At 46.7% G+C, this 24,777-nt stretch overlaps 2 protein-coding genes and 1 non-coding gene across 3 annotated transcripts; 2 read left to right on the top strand and 1 right to left on the bottom strand.

Annotated features, from left to right (window-relative positions):
• Positions 1–1,595: 1,595 nt before the first annotated feature.
• On the top strand, positions 1,596–9,374 carry HAUS4 (HAUS augmin like complex subunit 4). The gene is made up of 9 exons (XM_063301555.1): positions 1,596–1,860; positions 1,946–2,088; positions 3,585–3,701; positions 4,553–4,693; positions 5,057–5,153; positions 5,288–5,433; positions 7,272–7,402; positions 8,589–8,657; positions 9,096–9,374. The coding sequence occupies exons 1-9, from the start codon at positions 1,818–1,820 to the stop codon at positions 9,271–9,273; spliced, it is 1,065 nt and encodes a 354-aa protein (XP_063157625.1). The 5' UTR covers positions 1,596–1,817; the 3' UTR covers positions 9,274–9,374.
• Positions 9,375–11,218: 1,844 nt separating this feature from the next.
• Positions 11,219–11,291, bottom strand: TRNAR-ACG (transfer RNA arginine (anticodon ACG)). The gene has a single exon. It is a non-coding gene; the product is annotated as a tRNA-Arg (tRNA).
• A 429-nt stretch (positions 11,292–11,720) lies between these two features.
• On the top strand, positions 11,721–24,269 carry PRMT5 (protein arginine methyltransferase 5). Its single transcript, XM_063301554.1, has 17 exons — positions 11,721–11,895; positions 14,252–14,370; positions 14,765–14,850; positions 15,762–15,896; positions 16,493–16,608; positions 17,455–17,504; positions 17,600–17,763; positions 18,186–18,347; positions 18,585–18,662; positions 18,952–19,010; positions 19,770–19,892; positions 20,917–21,092; positions 21,280–21,389; positions 21,948–22,041; positions 22,277–22,393; positions 22,487–22,551; positions 23,890–24,269. The coding sequence occupies exons 1-17, from the start codon at positions 11,741–11,743 to the stop codon at positions 24,040–24,042; spliced, it is 1,962 nt and encodes a 653-aa protein (XP_063157624.1). The 5' UTR covers positions 11,721–11,740; the 3' UTR covers positions 24,043–24,269.
• Positions 24,270–24,777: the final 508 nt, after the last annotated feature.

Here is a 24,777-nt window from a genome sequence, read left to right as displayed (position 1 = left end):
GATGATGGGAGGCTTGCACCTAGACAACTGAGGAAGGGGCTACCCGATCTGGGTGGCAAAACCCCGGACGGCCGCTCAACGGCAGCAAAGATTTGTCGTCCAGATTTTTGCAAGCCAGATCTGACAGAATTAACCGGGGGGCGCCTGGTTGGGGAAGGCGAGCTAGCCGAAGGCCGAGGCTTGGGAAGAGTCCGACAGCGCCCCCTTTGGATTTCAGAAAGGAAATCTCCCAGGCACTGGCCAATCCGGATCCGACTCGCCCTCATCAAGGCCACGCCTCTCCTTGCGCTTCTCGTTCGGCCATTGGCAGCCTCCTTCCGAGCTCCCGCCCCTCGTGGTGAGGAGCTCGACCCATTTCCTCCCTCAAGCCTCTCGGGGTTTCCCGGCGCGCGGGGCGGCCCTGGGAGTTGGTGCTTGGCGGGGGGGCGGGGCTTAATCGTACGCGCGGGGGAAACGGGGCGGCAAAAAGGGCGGGTAAAGGAGCCACGCCTTCTCGTGACGTCACAGGTTGGCGCGGGGGCTGTGCGCGGGAAGTGGGGGGCTGCTCGAGGGAGGAATGGGGTGATACCTTGGCGCAGGGTTCCTCAACCTTGGCGACTCTAAGCTGTGCGGACTTCAACTCTCAGAATTCTGGGAGTTGAAGTCCGCACAGCTTAGAGTCGCCAAGGTTGAGGAACCCTGCCTTGGCGGGTAAAATCCCCGCCTCTTTCGCTCTCCTCCCGCTCCTCCTCTGCTTTGCAATTGGAGGCAGAAGCGGAACTGGTGCAGCCTCAAGGAGAACTGCACCGGTTGCATTTCTGCCTGCCACACAGCTTGGCAGGGTACAGCGAGGAAGAGGGAGGGGCGGGTGCTGGGAAAGCTCCCCGCAGTGCAGGGGGAAGTGATGCTCAGGTGGGGGTGGCGTTGCATTCTGGGAGGCTTGTGGGGGGCTGCAGGGTTAGTTCCCTTGTGGCAGGGAGAAAGGATCTTTGTAGGATTGGCAGGGAAAATTGACAAGGGGTGTGCCTGGGAGGCTGCATTCACACAACACCCTGGAATGGGAGTTGTCTGGCTTGCCACTCTGCCTGCGCTGGAACCCCGGGATGGCATTCGGGAGCCGTTTTGCTCTGCCCGAATTAGGCAGGGCATTTTATGTGAATCCAGTGACGGCGGGGTTCAGAGGGCAGCGGGTCGTGTGAACCCACTCTAAAGCAAACCTTAGCTTAGGAAAGCCCCTCCTTAAAATTGAATAATAAAGAAATAAAACAAGAGCTCGTCGGGTGATGGAGGGGGCTAGCCAGAGCATCTCTGTCAGATGGGAGTGTGACCCATGGAGAGGAGAGGATTTAGACTTGGGTCAGCTTGTGAGAAACATCAGCCCTTGACCCTCTCCAAGACACTTGACATCACACCAATAAATAGGGGGTGTGGGATTCTGCCTCTTCTCCAACAGGCAGCCCGCCCAAATGGGCACGAGTTTGTTTATGTATTTATGCATTAATTTGATGCATAAATACATAAATCACACATACATGACTATAGGCTACTTAAAATAAAACAGATAAAATTTTAAAAGCCCTTAACCATCCCTTTTCCTCCACTGGTGAAAATCTCAGCCCCCTCTTGGCTGGCCTGGCTGGGGATGATGTTGCCCGATTCATCTGGAGGGCACCAGGTTGAAAAAAACAGATGTAAACATGCTTCTACCAACTTCCTGCCCCAAAAGGGATCAGCTGGATTTAGGCTCTAGCAACTCTTTCCCCAGTCAGATCCCTCCCTCCATCTTAAGGCAGCTTCTGCCAATTTAATTGGTTTTTTTTCTTGGTAGTGTGGGCATAATGGCAGCTTCAGGAGCTGTGGATCCTAAATTCCTACAACAAGGTAATTGCCCTGGGAGGGAACCTTAAGGAGTCTAAAATAAGAGGGGGGGGAAATAAACTTTTTTTCCCCCTTTCTGTTTCCACAGGTTGTAGGAGCCAGCTACCCCCCTGCTCACTGACAGATGATGATCTGTCTGCTTATCCTGGCTTGGCTAACCTTCTTATGGTTCTGACGAAACATATGGATTCTTCGGGGATGAGCATCGCTTTGGCCCAACCGTTGGAAGAGGTGGGATGAGACATTGCTGTGGGGGAAGTGGAGATCAGTCCACAGATTCCTGAAGACCTTAACCCTTTCCTTGTCTGGGGTGGGGTGTGTAAAATGGGATGAAGGAAAGCGAGGATCTAGGCTAACCTTTTTCAAACTTGGCCACTTTAAGATGGGTGGACTTCAACTCCCAGAATTCCCCAGCCAGCATGTGCTGGCTGAGGAATTCTGGGAGTTGAAGTCCACCCATCTTAAAGTGGCCAAGTTTGAAAAACACTGATCTAGACCTTGGGGAAGATCCTGGGCGGGTGTTGTGCTGCACTGCAGATTCTCTCAAGCCAGAATGGGCAAATGGCATCATTTTCCCTGCTCAGCGTGTGAGAAATCTACTTGATCTTCTCTGCAGTGCAGGGAGATAAAATGAACACTGAAAGAAAAATAGTTACAGATGTAAGATATGTAATCCAACTTATCTTGGGGTAGAGATTATTTATTCATTATATTGACTGACCTACAGTAGCTGCCCTTCTCGCAGATTGTGACTCTGGGTGGCGAACATTGGATTAAGAACCAATGCAACCACAAGAAGAAAACAGGACTAGTAGCAGTAATAATGCACAATTCTTTACCCAGTTGTCCAGCGTGCTTATAAGACTCGGTATGTTGTGTGAATCTGGTAGCTCAGTTCTTTCTGGGTTAAATGAGGAAACGTGCAGGGTCCCACAGTATTCTGCACGTATGAAAAGAGGGTTAACTGGAAGTTAATCCTCCCTATTGGCACTGAGATGAGGACTCAAATCTTGGAAAAATGAGTTTGCATCAGCTGTTTGGTGTCTACAGGTGGTCCTCGGCTTACGACCATTTGTTTAGCAACCATTTGAAGTTACGACGGCACTGGAAAATGGGACGACCAGTCCTCACACTTACAACATTGCGCCGTCCCCATGGTCACATGACCAAAATTCAGGTGCTCGGCAACCAACTTGTCTTTATGATGGTTGCAGCATCCCGGGGTGATGTGATCACCATTTGCAACCTTCCCAGCCAGTTGCTGACAAGCAAAATGTATGGAGGAAGCCATTCATGCTTAACGACAGCATGATTCGCTTAACAACTGCAGCAAAAAAGGTCATAAAATTGGGTGTGGTCATGCGATGCCTTGATTAATGACTGCACCGCTTAATGATTAATTTTCTGGTCGCTATTGTGGTCGTCAGTCGAGGACTTACTATATTTGCAAAATGGTCACGTAGAGCTTTAGCCTTTTCTTGCTCCCTGTACAGGGGAGTGGCTTTTTAATTTTACAGCTTTTTAACACACACACACAAGCAGGAAGTGACTGCCAGCCAGCTACAGCGAAGGATGCTGGTATGCGGTCAAAGATGGTGGCTCCACACTTGATGAGGTTATTTGGGCTGGAGCGCTGGGAGTAGCTTGCCTTCAATCCATGCCATGTAACTTATTGAGCAAGTGCCCATGCAATTATTAAAAGCTTTTCTCACTTTCTTCTCTTGTAGGCAAGGAAAGAATTACACATCCACCGTGCAAACTGGTTGAAGTGGGAGGCATTGCATCGGCTTTTGCAGGAAGCTTTGTGGGAATCGGGAGCTGATCCTGCCCCGCAGGAGAAAAAAGTAATGTTTGAAAAGAAGCATTTCCGTAGCACTTTAGACTAAGTGCGTTGGGCAGTTGGTGATGGAGTGTTACATTGACTTGGCAAGTTGTGTAAACCAACCCATCCCACTAAGCCCAGATTTGGGTGTCTGCGCAGCAGAGCAGAAAAGTGGGATATAAATTAATATGTTTGGGCAGAGTGTTTGATGTGATCTCAGTAATTGCATTGCGTTTAAACGGGGTTCAGGGTCCAGCACGTAGTACAATGGCAGCCTATATGCCCGTGGGGGAAGTGGAGAGCGCATCAGGGCTATCCTTTGCGTCTGGAAGAGAATCCAAACCGTCAGGATAAGTTTTCATGAGCGATATCAAAATGGTGTCGCTGGAGAAAAGCTGGATCGGGGCACTTTTAATGAGACTCGGAGCCAAGAAGCGAGTCACAGTTTTGCAGTCGATGAGCTTTTGCGTCGTGATCACAGAGGCGTTGAGCAAGATGTTTCCTTGCAGCCACTTGCTTGTTGGGAGAAAATTAGGGCAGGGCCTCCTGAGCATCTGTTGGGTCTCTCAGAGATAAAAATGCAATAAATATATAAGTGGCCTCTTGCTTGGAGCTGTGAGGTAAAACACACTAAATCCTTAATCCTAATTAAGCCACGTTGACTGTTCACCCGAACTGCAAAGCAAAACCCAGACCGCACTGTGGCTTGACACAGGGGCCACCTTCACACAAGGCGTGATGTGTCTCGTTTGGCTTTGCCCTTGTGGCTTGCCAGCCAGACTTTTTGCGGCTTCGTGTGTTGTCTGGCGGGAAGGTTCTAGCTGGGCTGAGATGATTTGTCTCTTTTCCTAAATCTTCTTGTCCTGCCCTCAGTTCCTGGAGACCCTGGAGCAGCAGCTTCTAGTAGCGGAGTTAAAACGGATGCTTGATCTGGATTCTTCTCTGAAAAACTCCCGTCCGTCTGTCCTTGGCTTGCAACCCTCTAATTTAACAGAGTTTCTCCCTGCTCACCAAGTAAGATAGATGCATTGCTGGTCTGTTGAAACTGCATAAACAAACTTTTCTTTCACTACAAGAATCCTTGCTATAACATCCCCTGCTTGAGCTTCACTCCTCTTTTAAGGGCTCCGATACCCACAAGGTGCACCTATTTGTTGGATTGTGTAACAAATCCCATTAAAGGCTGGGGTGGATGGGATGACTCAGCATCCATGCTTTCCTGAAACGGACGCCCCAATGAGGAAAATACTCAAGAGTCTTAATTCTGAGCAGGGGAACGTTGTCTGCAATTAAAATCCCTAATGGTTCTGCAGAGAATTTGTGACAATTAAAGTCTGTCGGTGAGAGGCATACGGTTCTACTTCTGTATTTCCCTAGGAACTGGAGCAAATGCAGAAGCACCTCCCTGCAGAGCTACAGAAGCTTCTTAAGGCCAAATGTTTGGCTTTGCTGAATTACTATCGTCCTGAGAGTGGTAAATTGGAACTACAGCACATCAGGGGTGGCACAGGGAAAGACCGTGCCCGTCGGTGGGAACCATGGGCACAGCCTGGAACTCCTGGTGTGGGGATTTTTTTCAGTGGATGCCCATGACTTTACTTCTTGCAGATAGTGCTGGAGGAACAGCCCAGAGTATTATGCTGGGGACCCTGGCAGACAGTCTCGCAGTAGAGAAGCAGCGTTTGAAGGAGGCCAGAGCTCAGCAGGAAGAACTTATAGGATGCCTTGAGCAGCAGAAAGCTGCTTATCCCCAGGTAGAGGGTGCAGAAGAAAACTTTGGTCTGTCCATAACAGCCTTTCTAAACCTTTTGACCCTGGAGGAATCTTGAAATATTTTCCAGGCCTCGGGGAACCCCTGCCTATTCAGGCCCAAATATAGGCCAGAAGTTACAAAATTATTCTGCCCGTTTCATGGGTAGGCCTGTATATACGCATTAACGGTGTTCTTAAAATAAAGAATGAAACTTACCTCTTGAATGTGAAGTTGCCCACACTTGAAATAATTTTTTAAATAAATCGTGATCTCTCCGGGAACCCCTAACGACCTCTTGCGGAACCCTAGGGTGCCACGGAACCCTGGTTGAGAAACCCTGGTCTGTAAGGTATAAACTCTGCCCAGAATTGTGCCCCAGTTTCTTTATCTCCTCCTCTTGGGTTCCAAGATTAAGCTTTTAAATAGCACGGGAGTCTGTCTGCATTCATGTCTCTAAAACAAACCTGTTTGCGTTTTGAAAGCCCGGATAGAAAAATATCTTTTGCTTCTATAAAAAGACGGTTACCTGAGGGACCGTCTCATCCCCGTTATATCAGCCCGTCCCACCCGGTCATGCAGAGAGGGCAGGCTATGGACCCCGTCTGCAAGAGAATTCCATCTGGTGGGGTCCAGGAGGCAGGCCTGCTCTGCAACAGCCCCTGCCCTTTGGAACATCCTTCCCCTGGAAGTGAGGTTGGCCTCTTCGCTTCTGGACTTCAGGAAACGGCTGAAGACCTGGTTTTGTCCCTGGGGTGGGGAGAGGAAGAGCCACTCTTGGGGCTGGTTGGTTCCCTAGTCCTGCCTGGACCAGTTCCGCTCCCCTTTGGGGGGAATTAGATCTGCCATCACTTGGATTTTATTATATGTATATTTATTGATATTATTCTGATTTTATTGTATTTTATACCATTTTATTGTGAACCGCCCAGGGTCCCCCGAGTGGGGGAGATGGGGGGTAATAAAAATATGACAGATAGATAGATAGATAGATAGATAGATAGATAGATAGATAGATAGATAGATAGATAGATAGATAATCCTTGTTGTGAAATCCCCCCTTCCCCCACCAACTCCAGTCAGGAGTCTGGTAGCATCTGTACCAACTAACGAATTATACTGAAAGGCAGAAGCTCACTTCATGAGATGCCTAGACCGGTACAGATTTAAATTGGAGTGAGGTTGGGGGGAAAGTAAATTGGCTATGCTAGTGTTTCTCAACCTTGGCAGCTTGAAGATGTGTGGACTTCAACTCCCAGAATTCCCCAGCCAGCCATGCTGGCTGGGGAATTCTGGGAGTTGAAGTCCACACATCTTCAAATTGCCAGGGTTGAGAAACACTGGGTTATGCAGATGACACGTGAGACAAATTACCAGTACTTTATTAACTAACAACTCTAAACTGTTAAAAACCCACTGTGTTTGATGAGACCTTCTGAAAGGGCCTGAAACCTTTGCTGCCACTGGAGACTGGATTCAGTGGGCTCGCCTTCTCCTCTCCTGGGCGGTGTCCACATCTTTCCATTTTTTCCTCCACAACTGTGGAGGGCGGAAGCTTTATTTATTTACTTCTAATGTAGATTTCTAAGCCCCCCCCCATCTCGGCAGCGATTCCAGGCGGCCCACCAATTGAAACCAAAGCCCTTGGTACCTTAAGCCAGGAAAAAAGATAACTGATGATCGTAACATGGGAACAAACCTGCACCAGACACTTAAGTTTGTGAAACACTGCCCTAGACAGGTCTGTGCAAAGGATGACCAATCTGTGGATGTGTGTGGTGCCTTGGTGTGCCTTGCACCTTCCTTTGTGATTGTTTCTTTGCGTTTCCCCATTTGTTTCAGGTCCTACTACGTTGCTTAGCCCTCCTGAAATGCTTGGCCCGCGAGTTTCGCCTCGGTGTCCAGTCTGAACTTGACCAGCTCAACACGCAGTATCTGGAGATTAAATGCAGTGCTATGTTCCTAAAGATACGGTGAGATCCTATCCTGTTTCTTCCATCCTCACACCATTCTCTGAAAAAAAAATCAGGAAGAGTCTGGGAGCACCTTTTCTGATGGAACCAATTCTATTAAAAGGCATAAGCCCTCCTCCTACAGGGTGGTTCTCTGGAAGAGGCCGACGTAGCAATGGAGTCAGCAAAATGGTGTACGAGTCCTATGTGGCCAGGATATTTCTTAGCTCTGTGCTCAAAGCTTGCCTGGATCTAACTGGTTAAAGCTTCTGTGGTCTTCAAAAAATGAAAAATGAGCACAGATAAGTAGTTTAGCAGACAAACTAGCATTGCACCATAAAGTGTATCATAAGACTGTAAAAGCCAAAAAAAGATAGGAATAAGTGTTAAAAGCCACACGACAGGAGTTGAAGGTGGATTTGGTGTAAAGCCTGTTTCTGCCTTCCAGTAGAAGATTTGGAGCCTGGGGAATTCTGGGAGTTGGAGTCTACACATCTTAAAGTTGCCAAGGTTGAGAAACACTGGGTTAGCCAGTCTTGGATGGATCTGCTCCGGTCATTTTATGGTCAAAAAATACATGCTGGCTGGGAAATTCTGGGAGTTGAAGTCCACAGATCTTAAAGTTGCTGAGGTTGGGAAACACTGGTGTGGATGCTGGCATTCTGTGTCATGGGCCCTTTGGTTTAGTTTAGTAGCTTTTATATTATATTTGAATATTATATTTGATTGAAAATTACAGGATTAAGTGTTATTTTATTCTTTAATGCGTTTAATAATAAGTGCATGATACGCACACAGTCTGTCAGATGGCCACCTTGTGCTTGAAGACTCTCATAAAGAAGAGCTTCTGAAGATGATCTGAGGCTGGGTTAGATAGATATGGAAGAAAGTTTTGCATCGGGCAGTGAGGTCCCAAACTGATAGACTATTTCATCCATTAAAGCCAGTGCTAGCAATTAAGGTGGGAAATGAATTGGAAGGTAAGCCCATAAATTCATAATGGCAATTTTCCCAATTGAAAGTCTCATAATAAAAGTTTTGCTGTAGCAGCAGCTTCCACAGTGTTGTTAAAGACAGGCCCGTGAATGGTTGACATCCCAGAAGAGCTCCTTCAGAAGGGTTGATAGGTGTCAAGAGACACTTTTCTTGGTTGGAATAGAAGGTTGGCGTTTACTAGCCCCATTCCAAACAGTTTTGCTTCCCATAGGCTTGAGGAACTGAACATCCTTTTGGAAACCTACACGCCTGAGAAAGTGAATGCGCATCGGATGATGAGGTGAGCTGGTGTTGGCATAGCTTGGGAGAAAGTCTGGCTCTGCGGTGGCCGGCGGTGCAGCAAGGCCAGTATCCTGCGGGTCCCGCGAGTACAGAATGAGTGAATACAGACTGCAGCTGGGAGGTGGTTGTTGTGAAACCATGTTTTGTTGGCAGGAAACTTTAAAAAAAAGCCACATTTTTGGCTACCCTCTATTAGGGCATCAGCTGGCAGAGAACTTTCTAACTTTCTTACCTCTTCACTAGGAATTTCAATTGAAAGGGGTCAGAAGAGTACACACCTTAAAGGAATTCAGTGCAGCTTTATGGGAAAAAATTGTAGGCAGGAATGGAGTGTGTGGAAGGAGGGGACAGGGTAATAAAATGGGCCTCCCCCACGTCACTCTGACTTGCAAAAGCTTGTTGTCCACATTTTATCCTTCTTTTTATCCTGCTCCAGGGACAACCTGCAGGCCAGTCTGAGCCAAGAAGAACGTGATCTAGCCACTTCCTGCAAGATCCTTTCGAACTACGAGATACTCGGCCCTGAATTTGAGGAATTGGTAAAAGAATACACACGGTTGCAAGCAATCATTGAGAACCGGCGGTGGGTGCTGACAGAATTCAGCAAAGACTGAAGCGGCTGAAGCGTTTGAACAGCGACTGCTTGCATGGTAGAAATAGGCCACTTGGATAATGGAAATGTCACGCAATAAAACTCGAAAGACAAAAGAGATAACAGCATGTGCCTGGGCTGCTTTCGTCCTCTTCTCCCTCTTACCCTCCCACCTCGCCACAACACAGATGGATTATTTGGGAATCCTTTTTTTACCATGCTCAAACCTTCTGACAGCCAAAGATGCAGGATCTAACCCATTGTTTCTCAAACTTGGCAACTTGAAGACATGTGGACTTCAATTCCCAGAGTTCCCCAGCCAGCGCATGGTGGCTGGGGAATTCTGGGAGGTGAAGTCCACACGTTTTAAAGTTGCCAAGTTTGAGAAGCACTGATCTAACCTAAATTTCCTTGTATGTCCATCTTCCTTGGTTAATTCAGAGGTCAACAAAAAGGCTGTTTCATTAAGCCAGCATAGAGAATCTGCCAGCCCTCTAAATTTATCCATAGTTCTTGACAAGGATACACAACCTTTTCGAAGCCATCATTCTTGGTCTGTGAGCAGCGGGCCAGGGGACACACGAATGGGCAGGACCAGGACAATTTTTTTTCCGAACTGCATTACATTAAATTACAGCTAATATGACATCCCAAGCATTGGGTGGTGGCTTGTCTGCTGGGGTGGTACTTCTAGAACATATCCCTGTATTAAAGGTTTTTGCCAGTCTGGATCTCCATTGCGTGGAACAGCTCCCAGAATTCCCCAGTCAGCAGTTATCAGGAGAATTCTGGGAACTGAAGTCCATATTTATATGGAGAGGACCTTGGTTGCGAAAGATTGTACTATAGCGGGGGTTTCCAGACTTTTTCAGGCTGTGGAATCTGTTACTTTATTTAAAATGAATGCATTCGCTGCCTGTTACTGCTTCTCACAATTGTTTCATGGGATTTTAATACTGTATTATTTTTCAGTGTAGGCTGGCAAATAATTTTGATTTCACAGACACCTGAGTGGGTCTTGGGGTACCTGCAGGGATCCTTGGACCACACTTTGAGAAATACTGCTCTTGTGATAAAAAATTGGCTGCATTTGAATGAACTCTTTTTGTCCTTAAACAGAACCCCATAAAATTCTCATGGAACCCAGTCTGAAAAATCCTTTACTGCTTTCCTATCAGTAGAATGACAGCAATCTGGTAGGGAAGTACCCTTGAAAATCCACTCTGTGTGCTTTATCGCTCAGTCAATTAATCAATAAAACAGGCTTGTTACATTTTGTGGAACATCGTGGGCCACTTAAGCAGCTTTCTAAAGTCAGTGGAATTAATTTCATGAACTTGGCTAAAGTCGTGTTGCTGTTTCTCTTTTTTAAAATGTGCTGATTAAAAGTTGAAACTTCTTGGTTGCTTAGTGGCAAGACTAACGATTGATGGATTGATCTATCAAATTTATATGGCTGTCCATCCCACAAGAAGTGACTTGCGCTATAAATGATGCTTTTCTGCCAGCCTGACTCAAATCTTAATTATTAGAGGGTGAGACAACAATCCCATTCGCTGCCTAGGACTCTGAAAAACAGATCTGGTTTGGAAAAAGGGTGTCTGCATTGAATTCACATTTGGGAAAAACGGACTTGATGTTTAAATGTTTGCAAGACTGATCCCTGGTTATTTTGTAAGAAGTGCAGTGTCATTGGGGGGGGGGGCTACCTGTCTGGGCTAGTAGCAATCAAACAGTGTATCAATGTATTTTATTTTGGTTTGCTGTCCATATACCCCATACACAAAACTGAATTATGAGCAACTCTTTGATACACATTTTATCAGTTAAATTCTTTATGAAGGGCTGACTACCTCTTTCTTTAACAATTGGGTAGGTGAAAACTATATAAATATTGTACGCGGTGTTGCTATGTCCTAATTCGATTTCTTAAAATGCGGCGTTGTGGGAAAAACACTAGTCTGCACCGAGCCAGCCAGGAGTCGAACCTAGAATCTTCTGATCCGTAGTCAGACGCGTTATCCATTGCGCCACTGGCCCTCAGACTTGCTCAAAAATTTGCAGCGGCTCCCTTATAAAGCATTCTAGAGGGAGCCCGCGCTCATAGCAATCCCGCTGAGCTTTATTGGTATCGTGATGCATCTTGGGAATTATAGTTCTGGTGGTTCCCATGGGGGTTAGGCGAGCAATGCACTGTGGTCTATGTAGTCCCAACGGAAACGCAAAGGCGGAAAGCGCTGTTCCAGCCGGGGGAACGTTCTCCTTCCAGAGGCATGACGGGAAATGGCTTTTTTCCCTTTAGGTTCCCTCCTCAAGCTAGGAAGCACCGCCCCTCGGCCGCCCTCAACGTGGGTTCTGATTGGCTCCGCTTGGACCATGGCGGCTCCTCCCCTTCGAGGTCCCGGGCAAGGCGTCTCGTGATTGGCGGCTTCCTCTGAGGAAGGGAGGGGGCGTGGCCAGCCGGCTCTCGGATCCCTGTGCGGCGTGCCATGGCGGCGACTACAGCGGCAGCGATGGCGGCGGCGGCGGCGGCCTCGTCCGCGGTCGGGCCAGGGGCAGCTGGCGTGGCTCGGGTCTCCTGCGGGAGGGACCTGAGCTGCGTCCCAGAAGTGGCGGGCACCCTGGGGGCGGTTGCTAGACAAGGGTGAGGAAAACCACGTGCTCCTGCAGCGACCTTTGACCTGCCGCGCTCGGGCCAGGGTGACCTCTGACCTCTACCTGTGGTCACCTGGGCCCGTGCCTGGGACGGGGAGGGCATGGGCCGGCTTGAACGCCGTCATCCCCACCCCAAGCATTTATGGCCCCTGTGGCGACCTCTGACCCCATGGCTCTACCTTCCCCAAATAGACCCCCCAAGATGTATTGGGAATGCAGCTCCCATCATTGCCAGGAAGCAACGATGGGAGCTGCATTCCCAATACACGAACCTGCAGTATGATGTGGCTGCAAAAAAAAGAGAAAGAAATGCAATTTTAGGCTGTGTCCATAAAACTATAGTTACTAAATCATAGGGAAAAAAATCATCCCATTCACAGTTCGACCTCTCTTCAAATCGTCCATACTGTAAGAAAGATTCAGAGCAACAGGGACAGGCTGAGAAAAGGGCAGTGAGGATTGTTAGAGGATTCAGTTCTGTTAAGAGAGATGGAAGATTCACATACCGGCTCTGATGCTGCACAGGAGGAAGCCAAACCTGTTCTTTGTTCTAGAGGGCAGCACATGGAATAATGGATTTAAGTTACAGGAAGGCAGATTCCAACCGTGCATTAGAAAAAAACCTTCCAGGACTGAGCAGTGCGACAAAGGAAGCAGTACCTGAAGTTTGTAGTGAGTTCCTCTTTGCTGAGTGCATTCAAGGTGGGGGCTAAGGCGCCATCCCTCTGGAGCTTTCATGTGGAGTCCTGCACTGAGCAGGGAGTTGGACTGAGCAGAATTTCCAGAGTCCCTTCTAACCTAGCATTCTCTTTTAAGCAGGAATTAGCAGCTTTAACTTAACCAGGTCAGGTTAAAAACTGCCAGGTGCATTTGAGCAATATGCCTGCAAAGGTCGCTTAGGGTTTTACGTGTTAGCTCATCCCCTTTCGATGGTTTATCCCTCAGCATCAGAGGTGAATGTTGTGGGTTAATTCAGTGACCGATGCGAGTGTGTTGCAATCATAGAATGATCTGAAAAGCCTTTCATGTAGTCCATCCCGAACTGGATTTTTGAAAGTGAAATATGCATACAATTCCGCCCCCGCTTACACCCCCGTAGGAGGTTGGTTTGATTGCGCTAGCCCTGGACCAAATTGCGTCTAGGGATGCATTTCTTTGGGTTCCTGTTGAGTATGGATGCTAGTAGTACTAGTTTTCTGAAAGTAGCCTGCCAGCAGGAGGAGCTGTGTTCACACTTCGGTTGCCGTGGGTTCACTCCAGGGATGCAGCCAATAGATCTAACGTTTCACATACAGTTTCACAGCTTGGATTCTTTCTCCCTCAAATCCTGGTAGTTTCACAGTTTTTCCTGGGCTGCACAGTTCTTTAGTCGCTCTGGCAGCCCCCAAGTTACTTGAGTGTAATCTCACAAAAACGTACAGGAAACATTTGCATCGTGGCCGTACCGTTTCTGATTCAGCAAAAGCAACATCTTACGGCACCTTAAAGACCGGCATAAACATTTCTGGATTACAGTCCGTGAATCTTTATCTGAGGCATTTTGGTGGTGTTAGCAGAAAAGTAAATGCTTCCAGTGTATAAACATTTGTCTAGAGGCAGTTCATAGCGTCTTAAGAGCTACCATTAAAAAAAAAAACCTCAATAATGCTTTGGAGATAAACATCATTGCCATTGTAAAGATAATTTTAAAAAAAGGAAAGGGGAAGCTATGTGAGCTGTTCTGAGGTATCTGTATTTCATTCAGAGATTCTTTTTGTTTTTAAAGAATTCACTTGTAAATAAATGTATGCAAGGTCAGTATTTATAATTGTTTTTATTAGAATCAGTTTTGTGCCGTCTTTCCATTAATAAAAACGCTCAGAGTGGCTCACGGTTCTAATCAGCCTACTAAAACAACACTGTACAAATAATTAGCAATTAAAAAGAGAGAGGGCAGCAGCAAAATTCTTCGTGTAATGGACTGTGGGGGAGTTAAAATTTCATAGCTCAGCAGGTAAGATGGCCTGCAGTAGAAGAAATGACCTTACCCAGCAGAAGAAAGTCATCAGGGAGAACGGCGGGGTTCCTTGGTAAAATCTAGGCATCGCCGTAGAGAATGGTTCTTCCTGCATCCCAACCAAAAGTAAGATTCAGAGGTCATGCTCCCTAAACGTGCTTATCCAAGGCTTGCTTGAAGACGTTTGTTCACAATGCACGTTGACTACCATATCAGCGGCTTCTGCACACAACCTTAAAAGCTAAAATCTAGCTGGCTTGTTTTGTAGTTGGGTATGTTGTGGAGAAACAGCCAGCAATCAGGGTCTTGACGTGCCTGTTCCCCCCCCCCCATCCCACCTATTCCGTAGATTTGATTTTCTCTGCATGCCTATTTTCCACCCCCGATACAAGAGAGAGTTTTTCCATGAGCCGGCTAAAAACCGACCAGGACCACAGACTCGCTCTGACCTGTTACTCTCGGGGAGAGGTAAGAACTTCAAAACCTTTGCTTTTGCTAGTGTCCCTGACCGTAGAGGACAAGAAGCTGTAGAATGTTTGTTTATAATAACTGAGCCCTGATTCTTACAAAAATTAAGCCTAGGATGCCTAATTAAAGCATCCCTGTTTTTCTAACCTCACTTGTGCATAACCCTGGCCTGTTAGTGCTACCACAAAGAGGAGGAGAGTAAAAATTTTAAGAGAATGGGATTTCTTAGTTAATTCTTAATTAACGGCATAGATGTGATTCATTATTATTCAGATTTTTCTTTAATATGCTTTTGGGTGGTTTTAACGTGCATACATGATTCTCCGTGTGACTCTTGCTTCTAAACAAACTGCTGGGCTTGTGTTAACCCACTCGGTATCTTGCCCCTTCTTAGACTGGAACACACTGATTGTGGGCAAACTGTCTCCGTGGATCCGGCCAGATTCCAGAGTGGAGAAAGTTCGCAGGAATTCGGAGGCGGTGAGTGACCCTGGCAGGTGAAGACCTATCGGGTGCTCTTGTAGTGCAGATACATTTTTGTATGGCGGCAGTGAGCGCGGACAAATAACCATTGAGAATATGCCTTGCTGGGCTAGATGCAGGTGTCCCTCTTAGCCCATTTTCCTTTCATGGGAAAGGATAGGCACCTGATGAAATCTCTCTGGATTTAGTTTGGTGTGAGAAAGAACTATTTTGACAGAGATGACGGCTGTGGTGTCTGTGGTTTAGAGTAGTTGGAGGTAGGCAGCCCTTGAAGCTGCAGATTTTTTTTCTGTTCCTAACATCTGGCATTTGATAGTCGTACCATTGATGAATGAATTTAATGAATTTAAATCACAGATGGTAAGTTTGTATAACAGAGGTTTTTATCTAACTTCAAGTTGATGAGGTTTTCAAAATCTTTTTTATTTAAAAAAAACCTGCTACTGATGCTGTTGGCTGGTTCACCAGCCAGTGAATTCCTCAAGTTAATTTGCATGGCATTAAGATTCAGAATCCTGGCTCTTCCTGTATTCCAGCATTAGCTATTTTGACCAGGAGGCTCTCCGAGGTCTTGGGCAGAATGAAATATCTTCCATCCTGCACTCTTAGGTCCTGTAATAACTGCAGCGGTGGCTTTGTAGACCGATCGTTTAGCGCTACTCTGTGACCTTTCCCCATAGTTTTTCCTTTAGATTATTTTTCCCCACTTGAAATTACCAACCTATCTCATTCTGTGGCTTGGAGTTCGAGCGAAGGAAGAAAGAATAATGTCTGTATCAGCAGACGTTTCGAACTGTTTATCGTCTTAGCATGCCCCCTATTAAAAAAAGAAAAATAAATACAGAGCTAGACAAGGGCTGCAGGCTGTACTCTTAATAGTAATGTCTGTGCTTTTCTGTTCGTTGCAGGCCATGTTGGAGGAGCTGAATTTTGGGGCATATTTAGGGCTCCCAGCATTCCTCCTTCCCTTGACACAGGCAGATAACCCCAACTTGGCACGTGTCCTGTGCAATCACATCAACACTGGTCATCACACTTCCATGGTATGTCCAGCAAATAAATTTTTTCCTCCCCAAACCACAACCAGAGATCCTTAGGACATCTACTGCAGGGTTTCTCAGCCTTGGGAACTGGACGATGTGTGGACTTCAACTCCCAGAATTCCCCAGCCAATATATACATCGCTTCCATGACACCTCCCTTATTGTATTTACCTTACTTTTTCTGTTCGTGATATTCATCAAGCAGAAGTGGGGATGATCTGACAAAGAAATAATTTCAGATGTGACAATTACCCTTGGAGGGTAAAGGTCCAAATAGTCCTCTTTTCCTGCCATTCCTGAGTCTGTTAGCCAAATGGACTTGAGGACGAGTTAAGTGGTCTCAAGCAAATGAAAATATAAATTGAGCACCCCGCCATGCTAAATAGCATCCTTTTCTAGGGAAGGCGGCTATTAATTCCCCTCGGATGATGGCACAGAAATCTTAAGTGGACTTAAGGACTTTAATATCCTTAAAAATGCTGTTGTGTTACTGGCATACAGGTCCTACGGTATTCTTCATCCCTATAAATAGGTCCCTTGTGGACTTGGTGCCTGGGTCAATTTTTGGACACCCTCTTTTCTTTCTCCCATGTCAGTTCTGGATGCGAGTCCCACTGTTGGCCCCAGAAGACTTGAGGGATGATGTGATTGAAAATGAGGCTGTGCAGGGTGTGGAAGAAGAGAGTGCGGGCGAGGAGAAGACCTGGCAGTGGTGAGTGAGAAATCTTAAGAGCGTAGGGAAGTTTGGCGGATGTTTCAAATGGGGGATAAATCTCGGACGGTTTGAGTAGCTACAGCAGCCGTCCTCAACCTTTTGACCCTGGAGGAAGCCTTGAAATGCTTTTCAGGCCTCGGGGATCCCTCACCCATTCAGGCTCAAATATAGGCCAGGAGTTACAAAATTGCCCATTTCATGGGTAGGCCTGTCTATATGCATTAACAGGGTTCTTAAACGAAAAATAAAGAATGAAACTTACCTCTTTAATGTGAAGTTGCCTGAATTTGAAATAATTTTTTAAATAAATCTTGATCTCCCAGGGAACCCCTAGGGACCTCTCCCGGAACCCTGGTTGAGAAACCCTGAACTACAGAGTTGTATTCCTAGAGATAAATCTTGTTGGATCTGACCTAAGGCTGCTGAATTCAATCAACCTGCTGCTGCGTCCCGTATAATAACCAATCTCAAGACAGTAGTCCGTCAGGACCCCAAATGTGGCCATAGGTTATTCTCTTAAAAACACACACATTCCTATCTGAAAGTATTTACTTTGAATATTTCCTCTGTAAGAGAAAATGGGTTGGAAGTGCTACTCTGTGGCGGCTTTAAACAAAAAAATCTGTTACTGTTGTCAGGATGGCGAGTGGGATTGCTTCAGTTCTCTCTTACGAGCTAAATCCATTTTCTGAGTCACCTCCTAGTGATGTCACCCCACCTGCTAATTTTGTGAGCGAGTCCTGGGGAAAAGAGAGAGGAAGGAAAGAGGAGTGAATAATGTAGAGGAAGAGGTGGGTGATGCCAGCCTTCCAGCGTGCCCAAATTAGCTCTTTGTTTTTACAGGTGGCATAACTTCCGAACATTGTGCGATTACAACAAGCGTGTTGCTGTGGGTAAGCGCCGGGATGAGAAGTGCCTGAATGGGGAGTTCCCACACCATGGCATCTCGCTTCTCCCATTGACAATTCTTTCTGTCCATCCTTGGCAGCACTGGAGGTGGGCCCGGACCTGCCATCCAATCATGTCGTTGACCGCTGGTTGGGTGAGCCAATCAAAGCAGCCATTCTACCCACCAGCATCTTCTTAACCAATAAGAAAGGTTTCCCTGTTCTCTCCAAGATGCATCAGCGCCTGATCTTTCGCCTGCTTAAAGTAAGTCTTTTTCTGCTTGGCTGATCCTCTTTTCTGTCAAATCAGTTTGATTGCCTTTTTTTTTTTCCTCCCTCATTCTGGTACTGAGAACTTATTAATCAAATCAATTACACTGCTTGCCTGTTGCTTTCCAGGCCCAATTTAAGCTAGCGTTATTAACTTTGAAGACCCTATCTGATTAAGTGAACTATGTTTTACAACTGTTGAGAAGCTAAGTGTGAAAAGTTGGAGAAATAAAATAGGTGTCTGGCACTTAATTGGCCAGAGTGACTCAGAAATCATAATCAGGTCTCTGCTTAGGCCTTCCTCATTTTTTTCCTCTCTTCCCTGATTGTTTTTCTGTATCTGTTTAAAAAAAATAATCATGCATCTAAGCCGTATTGAAATTGCTCAGGTTGACCCCTGTTTGTTCTCTCACTCAGCTTGAGGTACAGTTCATCATCACGGGAGCCCACCACCATCCAGAGAAGGAATTCTGTTCGTACTTGCAGTACTTAGAGTATCTCAGCCAGAATCGCCCACCCCCTTCTGCTTATGAGCTTTTTGCAAAAGGCTATGAAGACTACCTCCAGTCTCCGCTGCAGGTGAGTCTTCTCTTCTTAGTCTATTGGAGTGAACCTCAAAAGATCTGGGGTCAAGACTTCCTTAAGTATACAGAATTATCTCCCCTCACTGTAAGGGAGACCAAGCTTGCTGAGGACTGTGTGCTTTGGGCTCCTGGAGAAGCTGAATTCTCCAGTTGTGCTCTGCAAATTTGCTTCCTGCCTACCAATGGCTTATCCGTGATACAAATCCCTCTCCTTGATTCTCGATCCTGATAGCCCTTGATGGACAACTTGGAATCCCAGACCTATGAAGTCTTTGAGAAGGATCCTATCAAATACTCCCAGTACCAACAGGTCAGTTTGCGAGGCGAAGGGTGAGGCATCTGCTGGAGTAATAAAGGGTCTACAGGAGGGGCAGGAAGCGTCAAATGAAGGTGCTGCCAATGGCTGAGAAAAGAGGGGACCGGTGTCTGGGGATACAGGAGGAAGGCTAGACCAGGGAAGGGTCACTGAGATTTGGAGAGAGGCCGGGAGGAAGGGAAATATGAGAAATGTTTGGGGAGCAGGAAATTTGAGACGGAGTTATTCTTAGCTTGTTCCAGACAGGGGAAACTAAGCTGTCCTATTGTTTGCCTCTGTGCAGGCTATATACAAGTGCCTCTTAGACCGTGTTCCTGATGAGGAGAAAGAAACCAACGTCCAGTGAGTAGGAATCTCCAACCTGGAGATGGGCATGGGACCACAGTCCTCGGATGTGGGATGAGATTTGCAAGATACACTTGCTTGTTATCTGCTGCATTGCAATCTTCCTAGAAAAGTGTATCACTTTGGTACAAGGTATATTGTTGCCATTGTTACAGGAACACAACAAGTCTATCCACCATCTATTATCCTGGGTTCCCTTCATTAATTAATATCAGGGAATAATAAGCTGAAATATGGCCTCTCCCTCATTTTTTTTCCCTATCACTTTTCTGTCGCAGAGCAGTAGTAACATTCTCTCCCCACCCACCCTTTCCAATCCTTTGAACTAGTATCAAACTGAACAAATCTGTACAGGGTGACGCTGCTGGTTTTGGATACGAGACAAACTAATTTGAACGGAGCTGGGTGGAAACCAGAATACAGAGGTCACCTTTTTAGTTACAATTCACTTTTAAGCACGTCCGCCCTCTGTTTAAAGGGAGGCTCATTTACCCATAGTGAGAGAAGTTACTCATTAGGCTTCGTTTACTGGGGGTGCTTGTCTCACAGCATGTGGGCGGGCTTTATTTGATTGTGAGCATAGACACACTTCCTGGCTGTGCGACAACAGCTCTCTCTCCAGCTGGGCTGCACGTTTTAGCTGGATTGCTCCCAGCAGGCACCAGCTCAGCCAGAAACTAATTATAGAGAATGGCCTGTTGTTTTTGTCTCACTGTCTTCCTTGGTTCTCCCTTTTGCTGTTTCCCGAACCCACAGGGTGGTGATGGTGTTGGGGGCAGGGAGGGGCCCTCTAGTGAACGCCTCCCTCCGAGCTGCTCGGCAGGCCAACCGGCACATCAAGATTTACGCTGTGGAGAAGAACCCCAATGCGGTGGTGACGTAAGTTGTTTCCCACCTGCCACAGAGCCGTCCTTTGCATGAAGCTCTGATCCAAAGGGGTGGAAAAGAAAGGAGACTGCCTGTGGGTGCTGTTTTGCAGGAAGGACCTGGGAAACCCACTTGGGCTCTGTTTTGTCTGCTGCTGGGTAGAATTCATGACCTGCATTTGGCTTGTGAGCGTAGACATGCATATCTTTAAGGCTGTCTTCCCCAGTCTAAGTACCCTTCGGATGTACAGCTTTCAGTTCCCAGAATTCCCCAGCCAGCATGGCCATGGAGAATGCTAAGAGCTGAAGTCCACACATCTGGAGGGTACACGGGTGAGGGAAGAGTGATTGATTGGTTTTTCGTTTTGCTGCTTAGCCCGGGCGGCTAAAGAATCAATGATAAGGCAAGATGATCTAAAAGGCCATGGCACAGAAGGGTTGTGGGGGGGAAGACAAGCAAACTCAGGCACCAATGGTTATAATTACAGTTACAGCAGCGACCAGTTGGGAGAGAAGTAGTTCTGGTTGCCGGATGGAACATCTGTCTCTCGGCGATGGTTGAGAAAGAGCTAAAGCCTAGGCAGTGTTTTTCAGCCTTTAAAATTTAAAATTGGTGGACTTCAACCAAGGTGGTTGAAAGTGGTGGCCCTACTGTTTGAAGGTGCCACAAGCACTTTGGGGGATCTACCCATCAGCATATGCCTTCTTTCCAACCTGGCCTTTCCTATGAGGGATCCTGGGTGTGAGATGGAGTGTTACATGCCCTTCTGAAAGGGGGCAGAGAACTCAAGAAACTGGGCTCGGAGAGCACTTGTTTCTCTTTCCTTCACATTATTGAAGGATGATGGATGAAACTGGGACAGTGGGAGCCTTAGAGCAGGCTCCCACCCTTTCCCTTCCATTTCTTGCTGCAGGGAAATGGGAGGTTAGTATTGCTTGCTCTGTGGGTCAGTTTCACACTGGAGAGGGCCCTCCACTAATCAAGGAAATTAGCCACTCTCACGTGCCTTGACGTCTTCCTTCCCTCTTTCCTTCAGGCTGGAGAGCTGGCAGTACGAGGAGTGGGGCTCCCAGGTGACGGTGGTCTCCTGTGACATGCGGGAGTGGGAGGCCCCGGAGAAAGCGGACCTCATGGTGTCAGAACTGCTGGGCTCCTTCGCCGACAACGAACTATCCCCCGAGTGTCTGGATGGGGCAGAACATTGTCTCAAAGGTGGGTCATAAGAGAAAAAACGTTTTAAAAAAAATGGTGGTTGTGGAACAAAAATGTGTAAAATACTATCTGTGTCCTTTTGAAGATGCAGTAAGCGGGCTTTGAAGATTGGTTGGTTAGCTGAGACAGGTTCAAAGTCCCGTTACTGTTGGACGTGACTGATGCCTCTCTGTTTCTCCTCCTACAGAGGGAGGGGTGAGCATCCCTCGTGACTATACCTCCTTCTTGGGCCCAATCTCATCCTCAAAGCTCTACAACGAAGTGCGGGCCTGTCGTGAGAAAGATCGGGACCCCGAGGTGAGGTTTCCTGTATTCTGTTCTCTGTGTCCCCAAAGGTGTTCTTTGCTAAAAAGAAATTAAAATCTGCCTGGAGAAAAAGCAGAATCCTTGATCTTTTGAAAAAAATAGAAAGTAGGGCTTTTCCTGACAAAAAAATAAGGTTAAATCAGTTTAAAACGCCTAAAATTATTTATTGTCAAATACCGGGTGTGTTCATATAATCAAGTTATTTCAGTTAAAATAACATTCTATTAACATAATGGTCTCATGACATCTGATTACATACATGTAATCAAATTTACATACTTGTGATCAGTTTTCCTAATTTAGATTCATCCATTGAATTTGCAGGATGCCCTGAACAGTTTTTAAATTTAACAATGATATAAAAGAAAAAAAAAAATCTCCTGCAGTATACAAAATCAAACATATACTCCAACCTACAAGTTGAAGAGAAATAATTACAAACCTTTGATTCTTGGATACAAAGAGAGATTGGCGCCTTTCTATAAAAGAGATTCTTGAATGGCAGTTTAAAATCTGGTTTTATTCTGTTTTGTTTCATCTTTCTTCCAGGCTCAATTTGAAATGCCGTATGTTGTTCGCCTTCACAACTTCCACCAGCTGGCACCCCCAAAAGCCTGTTTCTACTTCAAACATCCCAATCCAGGTAGGAAAAACGGTCTTGGGGTGCGAAGTACCCATTCAGCTTCGTGGAAGGAAAAGGAGGACCTGCCTTAGCTACACTGTTCTCTAGATAGGAAGCAGCACTGGCTGCACCTTTTGAAAGTCTTTTACTACAAAACTTGAGTTGATCCATCCACTTCCAGCCTCTTGAAAGAGCAGAGCTTGGCGTGGATGTTTTTCCTTGCTGGGCTCCCCATGCTGTCTTTTCTCTCTTACAGACCCTCTCAAAGACAATAACCGTTACCAAACGCTAGAATTCCAGGTGGATGTGAATACAGTGCTTCATGGTTTCGCGGGCTATTTTGAGACCACGCTATATGGAAATATTACACTCAGTACGTTAAGAGAAGCCTCAGGTTGGGGAGGAAGAATGTGCCCTTCTCGTGATGCTGCTGAACATCCACATTGCTTTTTTTTTTTCCTTGCAGGTATTCGGCCTGAGACTCATTCACCGGGCATGTTTTCGTGGTTCCCGATTTTCTTCCCCATCAAGGTAGGTGTTTTTAAAAAATTCTCTGTAGGAGAGTAAACCCTCTGTTGGCAGGACTCATCCTGGCCAGTGAGGATTTTTCACCAGGGAAAACAATAACAAAACAAAACTATGATGTACAGGGGTTGTACATTATAAGCAAGAGAAGTCTCTAGTGCGATGTTTCTCAACCCTTAGCATCCTTTAAGATGTGTGGACTTCAACTCCCAGAATTCCCCAGCCAGCATGGCTGGCTGGGGAATTCTGGGAGTTGAAGTCCACACACCTTGAAGTTGCTGAGGTCGAGAAACACTGCTCTAGTAGCTAGTGGTGATTAGCTGCCCTGTCTGATTGCCTGCCATCTCCCTTCCTACGTTATCTCTGTTTCCCGTGATTTCTTTCCATCTTGAGTCGATCGATTGAAGGGCAGTTAGCCCAGCTGTTAGCTAGACATGAAAGTTTAGCGCGGTGCAGCTCAAAGGACACCAAACTGGGGAAGGCTGTTTAAGGGCAGTAGATCAATAGTCCAGTTATCAAGGTTGCAGCCTATGTGGGGTGAGGTGGCCTGGGGTTTTAATTTCCTGCTCAGACATGGGACAGATTGAAAACCAAAAAACCAAAAACAATTCTAGGATTGTTGCCATTATTTCTACTTAAAATAAGTGAAAAAGTTGAAGAAATACCTAGTTGTGAATTTTTAAAAATATCTGAGAGCTGACATTTAAGTGCTAAAAGGCCCAGCATGCAAAGTATGGAAATGATTGACAGAGCTTTAACCTGACAATGCTGTACACAACACTGTCAGACTGAAGCTCTGTCAGTCGTTTCCATACTTGCATTTTTGATCTCTGGATGAGGACCACCAAATTGTTGGCCCAGTGGGAATCCAGAGTAAAGAACTACAGACCAAGGTTGTCAGGTCAAAATCTTAAATATATAATTTCCATCCATGCACATTTGCTTACAGCAAGTTACATTTTTAAACAACCACTAAAATATAGAGAGAGCCAGTTTGGTGTAGGGGCTAAGGCATCAAGCTAGAAACAGGGAGACCATGAGTTCTAGTCCCACCTTAGGCTCAAAATCAGCTGGGTGACCTTGGGCCAGTCGCTTTCTCTCAGCCCTAGGAAGCAGGCAATGGCAAACCACTTCCGAGAAACCTTGCCAAGAAAACTGCAGGGACTTGTCCAGGCAGTCTCCGAGAACCAAACATGCTTGAACAGATAAATATATATGTATATATCTGTGTTCCTATGGCATTGCCATTTCTGTGTGGAAGAATGCTTGTGGGACAAGGGTGTGAGAGTAGTATTTGTCTGGCCCAGAATGACTCTGCTGCTATTTATGGTGTTCTACCCACAGCAACCCATGAGCGTGCAGGCAGGGGAGAAGATCCGAGTGGCCTTCTGGCGTTGCAGCAACTCCAAAAACGTGTGGTACGAGTGGGCTGTCGTTTCCCCAACGTGTTCCGTCATCCACAACCCCACGGGACGTTCCTACACTATTGGGCTGTGAGCAGGAGATCAGTCCACTCCCCCCTTCTGCTTTACCCTTGTCCAAGAGGGACTGATTTTTCTATGCAGAGGCATAAGGTCTTCAACATTTGCTGGTTGCAGGCTGGAGCAAAGTCCTTGGCTTGGCTTGGCTTCTTCCTCCTGCCTTGATCATGTTTTCCGGTCAGTGAAATTTCAATAAAGTTGCTGAAATGTGTCCTGGCAGCCGCTACCACACAGAAACAAGGACTTGGAGCCCCATTTTAACAGCTTTTCTGACGCGTGCTGCGTTCCCAGAAGCTCACTGGGGCGTTTTTATTAAGCGGATCCATACAGGATAGGCCTGTCCGGTAGAAACCCCACATCCAGAGAATCACGGGTATCCTGCCAGCAGCTGCCTCCGAACTTGACCATTGCAATGGGCTGAGGGTAGGGCTGCCCTTGAGGGGTGTCCAAGAGGTGTAAAATGGGCAGCAGGGAGGGCTGTTGACTTGGTGCCAGTGTTGAAGGATGGGCTTGAGCTGCTGCTGTTTTCCGGGCAGGTTTTTGCTTCCTCAGCCCTGAACGCCTGGGGGCCCGGCTCCCGACTTGAGCCAGGATGAGCAGAGGCGGCCCTTCTGGAGGCGGCCTCCCTCCCTCCCAAATTATGGGCCCCCCCGGGAATTGTGCTCAGTCCCAGGTTTGACAGGTGGGGGCGGGCCACGGAGACCACCGGCCCTTCCGAGTCTCGGTCGATCCCTCCGCGAAGCGCTTCCGT

The sequence above is a fragment of the Candoia aspera genome, chromosome 4, assembly GCF_035149785.1.
Source record: "Candoia aspera isolate rCanAsp1 chromosome 4, rCanAsp1.hap2, whole genome shotgun sequence".
NCBI classification, from domain to species: domain Eukaryota; kingdom Metazoa; phylum Chordata; class Lepidosauria; order Squamata; family Boidae; genus Candoia; species Candoia aspera.
The sequence above is the reverse complement of the archived record's forward strand: the minus strand, read 5'-3'. Positions and strand labels throughout refer to the sequence as shown.